We start from the raw sequence: 18,179 nt of genomic DNA on the forward strand, positions 1-18,179 counted from the left end.
TGGGTTTGAATTAGGCATCTCAGATGTGCAAGCTCATATTTTGAATTAGGGATCTGAAGTGTCTCACTCACTTCAGCCATTAACGAGGTCTTGCATAGGGGGGGTCCCGCTATTTTGACCTCATGTTTTGAATGGTAGGTGCCAAATATTTTACACCCCATGCATAGCATGGGCCCGGAATACTAGTAATTATATATATTCATTCTTTTGAAACGTTGATAGGGTTCTCTTCACCATTCTAGCATAGCTAAGACTCTGATGTCCTCATGGTTCATAAATATTCTAATTACATCTGATATATCTGGTTCCTTAAAGTATTCTGTTTCTTGGATAAACTTTAGTGGACTCCATTGGCATAAAAGCATACAAAGAAACCATCCTTTTGTTGGTCTTGTTGTATAACATATACTTGCGGATAACACATCATACTTCCAGATCAATACTGTCATCTTATAACTTGTTATCTGAATGTTTCTTTACACATTTGTGTCACTATTTCTTTAAATATTTACAAAGTCACTGATTAGAATCTTCTGTTAATAGGCTCGAATTTAAATTCTTTATTAGTTTTCATTTGTATCTCTTCTTGATTTTTCTGGAATCCAAACTCAAGGCATCAAGAATGCACATCTACGTTCGAAGAGGCGGTCCAAACTATCAAACTGGGCTGAAAAAAATGGGGGCTTTGGGTGTGGAACTTAACTGTCGCACTTGTAGCCTTTAAGGCATCCTCATCGATTTGATCCATCCTTTCTAAATTTTCTTTTCTGTTAAATAAATTAAAAGTTCTTTTGTCAAAGTCTATAGGTTCTACTTTTGTAAAGCAGGTTTTGCATGTGTAACAGGTTCTAATATGTGAAGCAAGTTCTCTATGTGTCACAAGTTTTAATTTGTAAAGCAGGTTCTGTATGTGTGTATTATACCCATGTTTTGGGATATTTCAGTGTTTCTGTATTTTTTTTTAAAAAAATTCACATTTGTAGCAGCGGTCTGCTAGTTCGTACAATAGGACCCCATTGCTATATACAGCAGCGGTCATAACCGCTGGTATATATCATCACACGTTACAACATCCCCTCTGCTGCAGCAGTATATATAAGTTTACAAGCGGTTAGAACTGCTGGTATATATCTCAAGTTCACCTAATGACACTGATATTTACCAGCAGTCATAACCGCTGTTGTTTATCCCAGATACACTAGCGGTTGTTATAGCCGCGGCCATGACCGCTGGTATATATCTCTAGTTCAACTAATGACACCAATATATACCAGTGGCCAAAACCGCTGCTGGTAATGTATACACCGACGGCACGTAGACCCACGGAAACAAAACCGGGGGTAAATGTTACAACAGCGGTGTTTGGTAATATTAGCAGCGGTTATGACCGCTGGTATAGATAGGTTTTGTTGTAGTGAATTAAGAAAGCAACTACCGTTTGTTTTTTATATGGAATGGCAATTATTTTCCAAAAGAAGGAATGATAGATGCAAGGGCCCTCTTTATGCAAGGGCTAAAGAAGGGCCCTTGAATAGATCCACGTCATTAAGAATGGCCCTTGCAAAAATAGAGCCCTTGCATCTATCATTCCTCAATATGTTAATACAATTGCACAATTTCCCAACCGATCGAGCTTAAGGGGCATCGAAGTCTAAAATATTAATACAAATTACAAATATATAAAACTTTTACTATATGCATATTTAATAATTCTTGCAAATATTATGTAGCAATTAATGATTTCTCTATGAAAATAACTTGTAATTAATACCAGAAACTTTTCTTGACCTTATCCCCCCTTAGTCTTCCCGTTTCTTGCAACCATGAGTATAAAATATAGAGGGCTGTAGCAAAATGGGAATTCGTTTGGAAGATAAGGACTAAATCTCATATTGTGCCACATGTGGAAAAGACAAGGAAGTGAGCTCCTATCGTCGGTCAATTCCACGTCCCTCTTTATTTTTTCGGAAGTGTAAACCTAAGATAAAATGCCTCAAAATTTCCAATAGCTTGATTCCTTTTATTATTCCAATCAATGAATTACTTTTTCCCACTAGCTTAATTAAAAGATTAAAAAACTGTTTATGCATACAATTTAACATGAAGTATTTCCTCTTCTTGAGTTTGTGTTGCCACCTTCATTGCTTTAGTGAATGAGCTTGATGGGTGTAGGACCGTCACATTGTAATCTCCATGAAAGAGCGGGACTTCGAAGAAACCATTGTTATCGGTGGTGCCCACCAAATTGGTGGGCCTCCACTCATTGATCAACTTGTCCACGACGTTCCCTGTTGGAAGGTTTATGAAATTATTATCCGTTAAACACATCCTGTTGCAGCCCTCTGGGTGCCACCCGGCCCACATTACGATCCCTGTAACAGCAGGGTGTCCATGCCCCTCTCTCAGAATCTGTTCCAAGTACTGTGCCTGTAGAGGAAAGTACAATGTGTCAAGTTGCAGATGTGAGTCAAAACATGGTCAAAGCAAACCCTAGTTGACTTGAAGTGACGTGGCCGAGTAATAGGTTAAGTGGTCAAAGAGAGTCAAACGAGTATTTATTGACTTTGTAGGGCAAAATGCATGTAGACTCGGATAATAACAGGCCAAAGTAAAGAAGGGCAAAATGCATGCGGACTCGGACAATAACGGGCCAAAGTAAAGGAGTGTAGCGAGTTAACCGGGGGCGGAGCTAGGAATTTACACTTGGGGGCCAGACTAATTTACACTTTGCCAGCATAGGTCATTGGGGGGCCCGCCTACCAACTTTTTGTAATAAAAAGGATTTTGCAATACACTTAAAAGGGATTTTACAAGTCATTGGGGCCACCGCCAGGCTATATGTGCCTCCGCCCCTGGAGTCAATGACACGGGAGTGTTTTGACACTACGAGGAAACAAAACGATGACAAATTTGTCAAAAGAACATGCGTAGTCTAAATTACGTAGTCATTGGTGCAACTGTAGCTACAAAGTTCGGATTGGAGAATAATTCCCAAATATTAGAAAATTAAAATTGGGAAATATTTGGCAAGCGGTTGGAAAATTTTCAAGAAAAAATTTACATGCTTTTCTATTTACAATATGCTAATAGCAAGTTGAAAAACCTTCTAATAAGAAAAGACCACAGCAATTGCATGGGTTGTTTTTTTTATGGAAATTCAATTTTGAAGGAAAATGTTTTTGAATTTTTCAATGTTGCGAAAGAAACGGTTGAATTTTGATCAACCGTGAAGTGCCTGTAATAGATTAAGAGATGAGATAAATTCCAATATTAAAAATAATTTTGAATTTCTCAAGAGATTTAATAATAATAATAATAATAATAATATAGGATTTGCTAGGGACCATCATAGAAGGCATTTCGCAGGTTGGCTGTTGCCTGAGTGAACAGTGGGTTTTCTAGCTGTTAATCAATAATAATATAAATTGACGAACTGTCAGAAAATTAGCATTTAATATGGGAAATTTCTATTTGATTCAAAAAATCCGAGATTTTATGAACTATAGAGTGTTTTAAAAGTTTAAAACGAGGAAAAAAAATTGACGATTTTTTTTAAGAATGTGAATATATTGATGAAAAAGACAAACAAAAGGGGGTGGAAATATAATTTTCCTAGTAAGTGTACCTGATTTGGGCTCTTTGCAACATCCACTTCTGTTAGCCATATGGGCAAATGAGCTGCAGCAAGAGTATCAATGGAAGATCTCATATAAGGAATGTTAGGGGTGTTAAAGTGTCCCTCCAATCCAATTCCTGTGGGACCAAGATTTTGAATCTGCCTCAACTTCTGAAGGTAGTTCTCCGGCGCCGCTGTCTTATCCGCACTCTCCTCGATGGTATTATATTCGTTCATAAACATAGTCGTTCTTGGATCGAGTTGGTGAGCCCGCTGGAAAAAATTTGCCGATGCATCGGCTCCGAGCTTACTTTCGTAGAACGAAAAATGCAAATTCTCATTCATAACATCCCAACCGAGGATCTTTCCGGCATATCTCGAAACAACGGAGGTGATCCTCTTTTCAGCCGCAGCCCTCAATTGATCAGGGGAAAGGGACATGACCCACGAAGGTTGGTATTGGGGGTCATCCCAAAAGATATTGTGTCCTCTTACGGCAATGCCATTCTTTACGGCGAAGTCAAGCATGGCGTCGGGGACCGAGTAGTCCTCCTTTCCGGGGGTGTTTTCAGTGTCATACCACTTCAGTTCGTTCTCGAAAACAGTCACCGAGAACCGAGAAGTAAACCAATTTTGGTAGGGAATGTTGTTGAGGATTTTACTACTGATGGCGTTACCAAATGGAAAGTTCGCCTTTGTGAGCGTGATGGAGACGGTTGCACCGGCAAGATTATTCCCTTGGGCGTTGGCGGCGTGGAGTCGAACCTTTCGTTTACGCGTCTGCTTGGATCAAACAAAAAAATGTAAGGGTTATTAGAGATTTTCATGTAATTATCTATGATATTTTAGTCAAAATGATACAATGCACGCATAGTCACAATTATCTTCTACTTTTTAAAAATATTGGTATTTTATTCCAACATTTTGATAAAATGACAGAACCCCGAAAAAATCCCTATATTTTAAAAACATCATGATATTTTTATTCATATTGTTTATCATGAATGATAAGGCTATGATGGTTCCGTTGCTTTATATATTTAATCTCGTCTGTGATTTAGCAATCCCAAAGTTTTTTTTTATGATTCGATCAAATAAGGAAAAAATGATCTTTTTTTTTTCATTTTCGTACTCTTTCATAACATAAATATCAGAAAGAGACTGTGAAAGCAAAAAAAAAAAAAAAGGTTTGTGACGCTGAAATGGCCCCCAATACATAAGATCAAATCTGAAATAACATTTGTTTGATACTACTATCTCGATATATAATCTCATGTTATGTTATGAAAAAAAAAAACAATAATAGTTTGGTCATATCGAACTTGAAGTGTCATGCTATTATTACGTATTATTCATATTCCATATGGTCTTCTTCTTCTTCTTCTTTTCTCAAATAAAAAAAATTCATTGGCGCCAAGCATGAGGGAACGCTAGACATTTGGTAATTTCTCCTCTGACTAGGATAAAAGATCCCATTGAATATTGCGATAATTTCACGATATTTTCATTTTAATTTTTTTATTAAATTATATATTTTTAAATAATTTACTTTTTTGTTTTTTGTTTTCAATAAAAACCTAAAAGTGTAAAAAAAAAAATCTACACTTCCCTAGAAATTCCTGAGGCTGCGAGGCAAATATTTGTGACTACAATGGCACCTCACGCAGCTCCATCGGACAGGGCCTAATACCTTTGATTGGAATTTGGAAGTACCCCAAAAATCATTTTGATAAGATAATTGTAACCAAATATCCTATTGTAAAACTCCAAAAGGTTTGTCAAAACCAATTTTGAAAAAATTCGGACTAGCACAGAAAGAGTTACTGGTCAAATTTTCATTAACGTGGGCGAGTTAAAGGAATTTCTTTATTGACTTGACAGGTTTAAAGTTGGACTCGTACGAGAACTCAGTCAAAGTAAAACCTAGTCAACTCGGGCCAGTTGAGGATTGATATGGAAATTTTTAAACCGTGGATAAAATGGTCAGCCATTAGACCATAAGAATTGTCCGAATGAACTGTGTACATCAACGATCTTATGGTCCAATTTTTACCTTCTCAATGCTTTCATCATGGTGGGCCCTCCATTCCTCTTCTGTGAATGGTTGTAAGGAAACACTGTCAACCCAAATCTCCACAGCTGTATTTTTACTCTGAAGAAGTAAGAAAAGAAGAAATTAATTACAAGGAGTTTGCATTCATTCATGAAATATGTGAAAGACACCACCCAATCTCATCTCCAAGCTGAAAAAAATTAAACAGTACACCGAAATTCAGCGTATAAACGACGTAGTATGATTCCAACACTAACATTACAAAATTGCCAATTATCATTAACTAATCATGAATAATTATGATTCTAGTTTTTGGTTCGATCAGTAAAAAAGATATTTACCTCAAAATAGAGTTCAGCTCGGCCAGAGATATTTACAGTAAGTCCACCTTTAAGCATCGACCAGCAGCCGGATTCAGCAACAACTGCACCGGCGTGCCTATAACCACTGGCCATCTTCAATACGGCGGTCACCGGAGCTTTTCCTTCACTGATCTGCACCCAAGCTGGAATAACCTTATCCTACTTAGTATAGCTTTTAAGTCAAATATTCTTCACTTGATTAATATATAAAATTAAACTATGAAGAGTTATAATACAATCTATAGTGTGTACACTGATTAAATGCTGTATACACTAGTTTCAAGACTCCCATGTCATTGTAAACTTGTCGGAGTCTTCTCCGTTTTACCTTAGCCCACAATCTTTTTTTAGTACTCGTTTTTGCCTTAGAAGGTGAATTAACTAACACCTTTTGACTCTTACACACCCGTGTCAACCAAGTATTAGATCTCATTGTCCTAAGTGATGCAGATGCATCTTGCACGATCACGGAGATCAACGGTTGAGATTGTCAGAACCTTAATTGGATCGTTCAAGACCCTCGGATAGGAAGATATAAGACGGCGTCTCGATCAACGGTCCACGTTGGTCACTACTATTAAGACTTTTAAGAGTTGTAGGGTTTTAAATTCTTTAAAAGTTTTCGTTTGGGTAGAGAGAAGTTTTAGGAAGTTAGAGTTATTTTAGGAGTTTGAATTTGTTAAGGATTTTAAAACGTAGAATTGGACGATTTGTGAGATCTTTGGAGATTTGTTTTAGAGAAATTTTAGGAGAGATTCGAGAAAGATTAGTCGGTTTTTGCCTTTTGTGTTTGGGTTGGTTTCGACCACCTAAGTTACTATAAATTTGTAACCGGATTCAAAGATCTCAGATTTGGTGAATAAAAGTTAGCTTTGTGGCTAGTTGCCTAAGGAGCCACTGATGCTCTTTTGACCCTCTATGAGAGAGCCACCTGCTGCTATCTCTACAACAAGCCATCTGCTGCTTGTTTTGCCGCCTCAATTCAAATCCAAGCTTCCCCATGCGTTACTAAGTCTAGTAAGATTTGCTTTGGCCGCATTTTGGCCTACACCCTCATTTTAAATTACAGATCTAAACAAAATACAACCATGACAATGGGCCCACCGAGATTCTGAAAGTTGTGGGGCCATAGGAGGGTCGTGTACCGAGTATAAACAGCAATTATTCGGTGTAATAGCAAAAAACTTATGTAATTTCTGACTATGGAGTAGACAAATTACCAGAGAAAGTGTAGAGCATCTCTTTCTGCATGTAGAGCTTTTGGGAAAAACCATCATATGGCTTATTTCTGCTATGGGCCACAATGAAAGTGTTGCCTGCTTTTGATAATCTCCTCTCTATTTTGGCCCCACCAAATCTTGACCATCCTCTCAAACCATGGTTAAATTCCGGGTTAACCAAGATGCCTCCTCCATATTGAGGTTTGTGAGGTTCTGCCAAACACTAGATAAAAAAGTCACAACAAATTAGAGAGAATTTTTCCACTGTAACTTGTTGCCACTTTGAATGAGCAAACAAGCCGAATTCCACAGTAAAGATTGTTTGTTTATAAAAAGGGAATTGCTAGCGTCCATTGCAAAAGGGTTTTCGCGGCTGGTTTGTCGCACATCAGACCAGCCACCACGTTATAATGAAGACAACAGCTTTTGTCTCTATTCACGAGGTGGCTGGTGCAACAGACCAGCTGCGAAAACCCTTTTGCAATGAAGCTTAGCAAATCCCTTATAAAAAAGGGCGATGATATACGCAGCCGCCCCCCTTTTAGCATGATTTGACATTAAAAAAACGTTAAAGTTGCCCACTGCTCACGTTCTAAGGGGGGCGAATGCATACTGCAGAGGGGGTGAAAATAACATCTCCCAAAAAAAAAAATTTGGGTAGCCTTTGCTCAAAATTGATGTATGCATACGCACATTGATGATGTGAAGATATCCAGACCATTGATTTGGTGGGCCCCACCGTGGAAATCAAAGTGATCCCTTAAATAGATGCTTGAAAGTAATTAAGTAGTGTTCCAAATTCAATGAATCACGATACTATGGACTAGCTGCTAATCACAAAAGTTAGTCCTTATTTGAAAATAATGTTATTTTAAGAAATCTTATTTGATGTGAAGACGATCCAGGCCATTGATTTGGTGGACCCCCTAGGGAAATCTAGGTGATCTTGAAATCTGGACTATTTGATCGGTGCCCTTCAATAGATGACTAAGCATCAGGATCAATGATAACAGGCAGATTTAGGGTCCCACATGGAGACAAGCAAGTGAAATCAGGGTCGTTGATCTTGTAGAGCATCCACGGAGAAAATCGACGCTAACCCCATCGGATGGTTCTAACCATCCAAATTATAGATGCTTTCTCCGTGAATAAATACTCTTAGTGCCAAAAATGATGGTATTACAGAGATGAAGCAAGATTAGAAAAATGGAAGATGAAGATGAGAGATGGAAAGGAAGGATCTTTGATTTTATTCCAATAACAAAATTGTTGTACGACAGTGGAGCAGATATGTGTAGGAAATGATCTTATAGAGGTCATCGCAACCCTTCATCGTAGCCGTTCGAACTTGCCAATTGATCATACATCATGATTTCACCACACAATTTATTGTGCTTTTTCGAGCCATAGGAATTTAACCAACATAGGAATTTATTTTGCCACCTCAATCACTTTTCACCGGAAAAGGTTCATCGGAGTTCGACGAAATTTTTAATCAATAAATTGGGAAAAAATATCTTATAAAAAATGACTTATCATTATTCTTTCTTCAATGACGAATAGTTTATAGCGAATGTAAGGGCATTTTAGACATTTCATAAATAGAAAATACACAAGCGAAGTAAAACAAAAAGAAAGCTTGCCTCGATGCTTGCTGAATAATCGTAAGATAACCCATCAACTATGTTCCCTGCAACAGTCACAAAACTTTTTAAAATAGCCAAAAAAAGGAAGAAAAGGTAAAATATAACTTTAATCAATTGCTAAACTACCAAAACAACCATGGTTTTGTCAAATTTATCGACATATCAACTTCTAATTAATTAGGTTTTAAGCTCTCTCTTTGTTAAGGTACTAAAACACACCACTCTAAAATGTTAAGAACACCCAAAAGAGACTAATAGTCTAATATTTTACAAACACCCCCTATTAACTTAGAAAATGAACACTTAATGTTTGAATTCAACAAATACAAACCTGTGAAGAGAATGGAGATTATTAACACAAGAAATATATGATTTTCTGAGAAACTCCCCATCTCTCTAAGACACCTGAAAATCCATTTACAACACTCAGTCTATATCAAATAATCTTACATGAAAAAAATGGAAATGGAAGAAAAGAAAAAACATGAGTAGGGAAGGAGAAGAACATGGAATTACAGTAGATATGGAGAGAACGATAAAGTACGATTTGGTGGCCTCAAACAAGGCCAATATATAGACAGAAGCAATGAGTCTTTTCCAGTTGGTTTCACAGAAAGAAAGAAAGACAACATTCTTGAGTTATCTATTTCTGTAAGTAATTTACATTGACAATATCTTCTTAGCTTGCAATTGTTACATTGACAATATCTTCTTAGCTTGCATTTGGATTATCTTTGACTAAATTTAGAAATGGCCTCTTAATTAATTTACTAATAATAATCACGTCCATTCATTTGGATTATCTTTGATTATTTTTTATTGAAAACATGCATGGAGTTAAATTGTCAATATGAAATTGTCAAGGGTACTATGGTCAATTAAACAAAATAGGGTATTTTATTAAGTGTTTTCGACGTGTAGATATGTTTACCAAGGGATTTGCTAGGGTCCATCGCAAAAGGCACTTTGCAAAGCTTCTGTCTCCATTCACGAGGTGGGTGGTCTAACATGCGACAGACCAGCCGCAAAATGCCTTTTGTGATGGACGCTAGCATTTCCCGTTTACCAAAGATGTCAACGAAAGTTTTAGGGGTGAGAAGTCTAAAATGGCCCTAATTTTTCAAAACTAATTAACCACGTGGAATTTTCTTCAAATATTCTAATACAAAGACCAAAGGAGTTTGCATTTACAAAGCTATAAAAGGAAAAGTAAAACATGATATCTACTAAATAAATTTTATATATGTAAATACTTCAAAACTCAGATTCATGCATTTGGTTTATAAGGCCTTAACTTTCATTAATTAATTAAAAGTAGAAAGTTTGTAGAGATATTAGAGGATAATTTTATCTACATGGGTTTAATTTGTGTCAATGTCAAATGTAAAATGTCAAGGATAATTTGGACACTTAAACCAGGGTTATTATATTAGTGTACGTATCACGTGGTGTCAGCACCAATAATCTCTGTTACTAATAATACCAACAGAGATTTGTAACTTTTTCTGTGTACAATAAGCAAGCTTTCCTCATTAACTGTTGTGTCTTTCTAACAAAGACCCAACCTTCCTAGCAATAAGACATTTGCTAGGGTCCATCGCAAAAGTCATTTCACGGAATGTCTGTTGCATGATAGAGCGGCCACATAGGCTCACTTTCCAATTGATTTTGTCATTATTCATGAGGTGGCTGCTCTCCCATGCAACAGACATTCTGCGAAATGCCTTTTGCAATGGACCCTAGCAAATCCCGAATAATATGTACAACGATGTAATTAGGATCATTGTTTCTTTCTAAAAGAAATCACAACCTTCCAAATACTCCCCCTCAAGTTGGAGTGTGATCAAACTATGTGAAGACCCAACTTGCGAACAAGATATTGAAATTGGACTTTTACCAAGATTTTGGTGATCTAAACCATTCATCTGCTAGGCCCTACAATACGATCAGCATCATACAAAAGTAGGGCTGCTACGATATTTTGTTTGGAAGATAAAGACCAAATCTCATGTTGTGAACATAATTAGCAAAATGCCGTTTGAAACGGCTTTTTTTTTTTTTTTTTAAATACTCATTTTATTGGCTTGCTGTTTGACACTCTTTTTAAAACTTTTACGGTAAAAAAAACCTGTTTCTATTTTTAGGAAAACATTTTAAACACATTAATTTAAAATGCGTTTTAAACGTATTAAGTACGTTTTTTGACCAACTTTCAAACTTTACCCCCACTATATATTATAAATGAAAATTTTAAATGCATTTTTTGTGTTTCCGTTTTTTGACTACATTTTTTTTGAACCGATAGCGTATTAAGTTGAATTTTTCCCATCCTTTTTTTTGGTTGAATCACGTTTTGCTAAGGAAATCCCATGTTGGAAGTGTTTCCATACGGAAAAATGATATCATGATTCATGACACGTTTGTCTCAAGTTCATCCTAAACATCCCTCCTAATACTTCCACATGAAATAAAAGCAGGTTTGTCATTTTATCAAGAATATTATGTGTAGTTTTTAATGGAAAAGTAGTTATTAATGTACAATTGACACGGGCGTCTGTACCCAAAAGACCTCTCACTTTATTGAGGGTATTATATTAAGGATGAAAATCATTGCCCTCTAGCAGTAATATTTCAACGGTATTTAGTGATTTGATCGAGCATCGATCTTGGTCGTCCATTCAAATCAAATGAGAAATTAACTTCATTCCATTGAGATGGAATTCATTCTACACTTCGTTTTGAATTGGGGGGGGGGGGGGGGGGGGAGGTGGTGGTTAGATCAGAATCATCAGATTATACAACAGAACATTGAAAGCCCTCCAAATTTGATCATGCGAGCCACACCATCGTTTAACAATCAATCTTGACTGTTGATTCAGATTGAGTATTTGTCCTTGTCGGATTGAACTGAATGTTGATATGCACTTTATTATGGACATGAGAATTTGATTAGAACTATCAGATTGTACCACAGAACAGTCGAAGCTCTCTAACTTAGATCTTGCAATCTCCTTTATTGGATCAAGCTGTTTTTCTGCTATCCACTTTATTATGCATGTCATAATCGGCTTGAGAATATCAGATTGTACAATAGAATAATGCGAGCTCTCCAAATTGGGTATGATCTTTGCTAATTCATTTATTTAACTACAAGAAACAAGCTCTTTAGTGGCAAAAATAATCATCACTAAATATTTTAAGATCACCACTAAAAGGTTTTAGTGGCGACAAATTCGTTTCCTAACTAATCCAATCAATTGCATCTGTCAGTCCATCTTTCAGATTTCGATCTGGTCAGTGGTTTCTATTTGCCATCCTTATGGCTATGATCTATTCCTTGATCCTTTGTTCATAGATCTGATTCATACTTGTATCATGGATCCATATTCTACATTATTAGATTACGGTTTATCTCTTAGTTAGGTTCTCCCTCTTAATCTAATCAATTCTTTCTATTTATCCATTCTGTGGATTGTAATTAGATTATTGGCTCTTTAGTCATAATCTATTCCTTGATCTATTGTACATAAATTGATCCGTAGTTTTTCTATTATGGGTTTACCTCTCTTATATCGTGATCACTAGTGGATTAGTTAAATCTTGCCCATCTATCCTATGAGTGCATGATTATTGCTGAGATAAAAAAAAACTATTTAGATTAGGGGTGTTTATTGTTCCTATTCTTTTGTACCCAAAAGAGAACAGTCATATCCAAAGAAGACTTACAGGAGTGATTGAGGATTCCTTGGAATCCTATTGGTGTAGGTTATGTTATCACTGCCTATTTTTCTTTGACCTTCATAAGACAGTCTCTCTTTGACCTTCCAATTCAAAATACCTATTGATGTGCTCAAGTTCGCTTTTATCTCGATTTGTTCAGAATTTTATCCTATGACTATGGATATAGTGTATGTGCTTCTAATTCAAAAGTCTGAGTCCAGCAGATGACTATCCTTCCAAAAAACTAACCATTTTCAAACACATTTGATCCAGGCAATTTATTACTTCCCTTACATAGCCAACATAGCCTTTTATTGCCTCACTTAACCTAGGCCTTGTGGGGATACCTTTTCTGAGATTCCTACTCCGGGATCGAACTCTGTAGTGATCATTATCATAGAGGAAGGTATGCTATCTGTGAACCTTCAATGCTAGTTCATTACCTTAGAAGAAGTGTCCTATGTTTTGAAACTTGTCTTTCATTGGGTATACACCAATCCTCTACTTTCAAAGTTGGTAAAGTTTAGTTGTGTCAATATCAACTTTAGCATGATGTTGCTGTCAGTTTTTCTCGTTGAGTCAAAGTCCAGTTCTTCGTCAAGTCCTTGTAGAGCCTATTGAGGTGCGTCCAAAAATCATCAATGTACTTAAAATTTCCATTGAACTAAACACTTGATTCTAGCGTTATCAGTGTTCTATGATTCACTCTTAGATCTAATGTCTCAATAAATAAAAAACACCCTTCTCAGATGAGAATGCAGACAAAATTTTTCTCGAGATCTGAAAGAAGGTCAAACAAGAGGAAGAGTGTCGAGCATAGCCATTCAAAGAGAAAATTGAAGCTATTAATAGTGGTATCGAAATCTGAAACTCTTGAAAGATGGATTGCCAAAACTTTATCTTCCGAGGAGTGCGAAGAATTGATAAACCTATTTAGAGGGGGTTTAAGGTAGTCCTGCTTGATCCTACAAGGATAAACTGGGTGAATGCCCTGTCGTTGAGCAAAGCAAGATTCCATCAGCTTTAGACCTCAGTCGAAAATCAAAATTCAAGAGAGTGAAGCATCAGACATCCAGTAAAGCTGATGAGAAGTTGAGAGAAGACTTTCAAATAATGAAGTTGTATTCATAGAGCATGAGCCCAAAAAGAATACCTGGGCTATGAAGTTTCAAGTCAAAGCATACGAGGAGTAAGGACAGTTCCTATATCCAAAAGAAAGAGAACATCCAAAAGAAAGAGAACATTGAAAAGAAAGAACATCCAAAAGAAAGAAAAGCGTGATAGAAAGACAAGGAGAACAGAATGTGTCCCTAAGACAACTCTTTATGAATATTAAAGACCCGAAAGATAAAGTTTATAAGATAGGTTGAGCTTGGGAATTGTCTTCAACATTTCGAGACAAATGAGAGTTGCAGAATCTTGAGCATAAATTCAAGATCCTGAGATGAGAGTGGAGCATTGTGATTGAAGTCTTGCCCAAGAATACCGCTAGACTACTAGACAAAAATGTTCAGAGCCGTTGAACCTTATTCCTAAAGAGCTTGCACGTCAAAACACCAGGAGGCCATCCTTTGACGTTTGAGCCTTTAAATGCCAAAATCCTAACGTCAGAAGAACCATTTGCAAACCTTTGAGCCGCAAATTTAAAACTAAACATTTCTTTCAAACACATAACAAACCAGGGGCATTACCCACCCGAACTACGTGGACCTGATCTCCACTTCTTCAGGGGTACGTAGGCAACCCGATCAACTCAGGTTCAGTCAACCTTAGGGATATAAACTAAATCATCCCCCTTTCAAAATTTTGAAGCTAAAAGGCTAAACCATTCGTTGTTAAACCCCAAAACAAACTACGCGGATATGATCCTCCATTTTTGGGGTACGTAGGCAATCTGGCTAGACCAGATTCGGTCCAAATCGTTTGAACCAAAGAAATATACTACCCTTTTGAACCTAAGCCCACCTAGAAAGTTATTCTGGTAAAACAAGCACAGGTTCAAGGCAAATGAGAACCAAAATAGAAAGAAAAGAAAAGAACGAGAGTCTGAAGACCCACTAGGTTGAAAACCCGAAATGGCGGCCTAGAGTCATGCATTTTGCTAAGTCGACAACTAAAGGAGTTGGCTTATGCAAAAGTTAGGGTAGTGGTCTGCTGGATTGAAAAATTGAAGAGTCAATCTAGTCAAGGGCAAAGACTTCCCATGAAGAACGAGTTGAAGAGATATAAAAAGAGTTCTTGGTCATGGAGAATTCTAAGGTTCGAGTAGTGTGAGCAATCCAGACAGAAACTGAGACAAGTGGTTTGTCAGACGAGAAACCTGGAAAGCAAGAGTCATGAGTAATTGCACGGAGCGAACCGATGAGATGGAGAAGCAATCTCTAGGCAGGTAGGATCCCATAGACAGAATGTTGATGAGATACGAAAGGAATTCCTTACTCATGAAGAATTCCAAAGCTTGAGTATTACAAGTGATCCAGGGAAATGTCAAGAGAAGCGGTCTTTAAGACCGAAACCTTGGAAGACATCAATTGTGACTTCTTGCAAAGAGAGAAATCAATGAGATGGAGAAGCAGTCTTCAAATAGGGCAAGATCCCGGAATCCAAGTAGTGTTGGCAAGACTTACTTTGATAGCTCCCTAAACTAGGGGCATTGAAACTGAGCAATCCGAAGGGGATAATAACCATGACGGAAATCCTGATGGACGAAATTAGAGCCTCTTGACATAGTCTTCGAGATTACTTTGCGAGCAGCTAGCCTTACCATAAAATAATAATAAAACATCAGGTCTTAGAGTGAATCAAAGAAGTTAGTCGAGTTTTGAAATATAAGTTGTCCTTTGAAAGTGAGTCAAGTTTATTGAGAAACTTGAACCCTCTTTGATCGAGTTCTTGGAAGTCTGTTCCTCATTTCTACCCATTTCTCTTTCGAAGTCCAAAGTTGTCTGGTACTAAAGTAAATGGGTATATACCTTCCAAAATGAAAAGAAAACTCATAGTAGATCCTGGTTTAGAGTCAAAACGCATCTTGTTTGGACCTACCAGAGACATCAAAGCCTCAAACAGTGAGCAGTAAGAAAAATTCTCAGACTCAGCCATTGTGGACACTATCCTACCACTAAACCAAAGAAAGAACCCATACAAACACAAAATTTTTCTACTTATCCTGGTTTTGTTTTCTTAAGACTTTTGTCATGAAAGTACCTCATACTAGGGGCATCTTTTATGACCTATCAGGTCATAAAAGATACTAAGCACGCAATGATAAATGGGATAACTATTCTCAGCAGATAGAGACAAGAGATGCTTGAGTCTGTTACTTTGAGCCAAATTCCTCAATTGAAATCATCCTCAGCAAAATTAATGATCAGAAAATCAATCACTCCAATGGAGTCTAGAATTAGCTCCCACAGTCTTCAAAACCTAAGCAGAATGTTGTTCACCTTTTGAAAATAGTCAATACCTGAAATACCCGTCAAGTTACTAGAATTCTGTTCTCAGCACATATCATGCACTCTCAATTATTCTCGGCAAGAGATAACTATTCCATCGAGAGTCTGTCTCGTTATCCCCTTGAGAGTCTGTCTCACCATTTCATTGAGAGTCTGTCTCATCATTCTATCCAGAGTCTCCCTGAGAGCATCCAACCAAAGTCTCAGTGAGAGCAACAACCAAAGTCTCCCTGAGAGCACCCGCCTCTAAGCAAAAAACCAAATTCTCCCTGAAAGCATCCACCTTGAGCGAAAAACTAATTTTTTCCTGAGACCATCTGCCTCCGTGCATAAACCATCTGCCTCCGTGCATAAACCATTCGCCTCCATGCATAAACGATCTGCCTCCGTGCATAAACCATTCGCCTCTGTGCATAAATCATCTGCCTCCGTGCAAAAACCATCTGCCTCCGTGCAAAAACCTCTACCTCTGAGCATAAACCATCTGCCTCTGTGCAAAACTCTCTGCCTCTGAGCATAAACCATCTGCCTCTGTGTAAAAACCTCTGCTTCTAAGCATAAACCATCTGCCTCCGCAAAAAACCATCCGCCCTCCTCCGTGCAAAGAATCCCTGCAAAAACCCAAGTCTCCTTGAGAACACATGCCTCTGAGCAAAAACCAGTGTCTCCTTGAGAGTACCTGCCTTTGAGTAAAAACCCCTGCTTCAAAGGAAAACCCACCTGCCTTTGAGCTAAAACCCAACTCTCCAAACATTCAATCTCTGCAAAATCATTTTTCTTATACTTTTTCCCTCTAACCCGTCATCTTGGGCCGGTCAAAATGTGACGTCTTTTCAGCTTTGACATTCGCGCGACAAGCACGCTCTGCCAAAAAGGGGCATCAGTAGACACCCCATTTTGACAGAACCCTAAACCATTGTTTTGAATAGAAAACCCTATCAAATCAGTGATTTAAGGTCCCAAGTTTCATCTTAGGGTAGGTTAGGGTCCCCAGTAGGTCTCCACAAAATTTCAAAAAATTTGATGAGAGATGCCCTTTAAGGTGGGCCGAGTTGTAGTAGTAGTGCAGTAGCGGGGTGCATTAGCCATTACCGAGTTAACCAGGGCAAAAGAGGAGTGAAACATCCTGTCGGGGTGTGCCAGTACCATTTTCGTAAATGATAAGAGAAAAGCTCGAATTTCACCCCCTTCTTCTTACTTGTACCACCACCTTTTTAACAAAATATAGTGAAGGATGCATAGGGGTTGGCCCAAGACAACTAATTGGGCTTACAAATTACTTGAAAATCTTATAAATAGAGCTTTGGCTACTCTCACAAGCAAACGAGATCAGGGGGTTTTTCATCATTTCTCGTTTTTACAATAGAGAACGAGAGATAGAGAGATTGTGAACACCCATTTTCCCCCTCTTTTCTCCCTTTGAAACCCTAACTCTCCGATAACTTCCTCTTCCTCGATCACAATTCCGGCCAAATTCCGGTGATTGCATCCATGGCCGACGAATCGAAGCTCCGGCAAACATCATCACCTCTTAGATCTTACTATTTCATCTTCCTTTCTCATCATTAAACCCTATTTTTAACCTCTGTCTTTCATAAAAACTCAAGATTTCTATCTTACGTCTAGATCTACATTTCCGATTGGCAGAGAAGAGAGAAAGAGATCGAATGAGAAAGATCTCATAAAAGGAGATCTGTGCGAGAAAGAAGGGAGCCTCGGTCTTCTTCTTCGACAAGATTGCCGGAGTTCTGACCATTGCTATTACCTAGATCCGACAACCGGAGTGTTCCACCACCATTGATTCACCACCGCCATCGCCGCTGCTCCTCCAACTTCAACCATAAAACAGAGAGAGAGAGAGAGAGAGAGAGAGAGAGAGAGAGAGAGAGAGAGAGAGAGAGAGAGAGAGAGAGAGAGAGAGAGTCTTTGGAGTTCTTTTCTCCGTCAAACCGCCGGAGATCCGTCCGGTCATTACATCCATTTGCTTCAGATCTGAAGCTTACCTTCATTATCACTGCAAATTTGACCTGAAACCCTCTCCGAACCCTCAGATATAGAAGTTATGGTTTCTTAAGAAAGAACTTTCATAGAAAGGAATTGAAAGAGAAGG

The 18,179-nt window shown here is 37.8% G+C and overlaps 1 protein-coding gene across 1 annotated transcript; it reads right to left on the bottom strand.

The window, feature by feature from the left end:
* Nucleotides 1-2,062: 2,062 nt before the first annotated feature.
* LOC143850213 (endo-1,4-beta-xylanase 5-like) lies at nucleotides 2,063-17,884 on the bottom strand. The gene is made up of 8 exons (XM_077359476.1): nucleotides 17,835-17,884; nucleotides 16,353-16,748; nucleotides 16,208-16,250; nucleotides 7,252-7,474; nucleotides 6,011-6,174; nucleotides 5,670-5,768; nucleotides 3,626-4,396; nucleotides 2,063-2,427 (listed from the first exon to the last, which is right to left on the bottom strand). The coding sequence occupies exons 1-8, from the start codon at nucleotides 17,882-17,884 to the stop codon at nucleotides 2,083-2,085; spliced, it is 2,091 nt and encodes a 696-aa protein (XP_077215591.1). The 3' UTR covers nucleotides 2,063-2,082.
* Between the last annotated feature and the right edge of the window lie 295 nt (nucleotides 17,885-18,179).

Source organism: Tasmannia lanceolata, unplaced genomic scaffold (genome assembly GCF_043159265.1).
Source record: "Tasmannia lanceolata isolate RefF3 unplaced genomic scaffold, GAP_Taslan_0.1 ptg000018l, whole genome shotgun sequence".
NCBI classification, from domain to species: domain Eukaryota; kingdom Viridiplantae; phylum Streptophyta; class Magnoliopsida; order Canellales; family Winteraceae; genus Tasmannia; species Tasmannia lanceolata.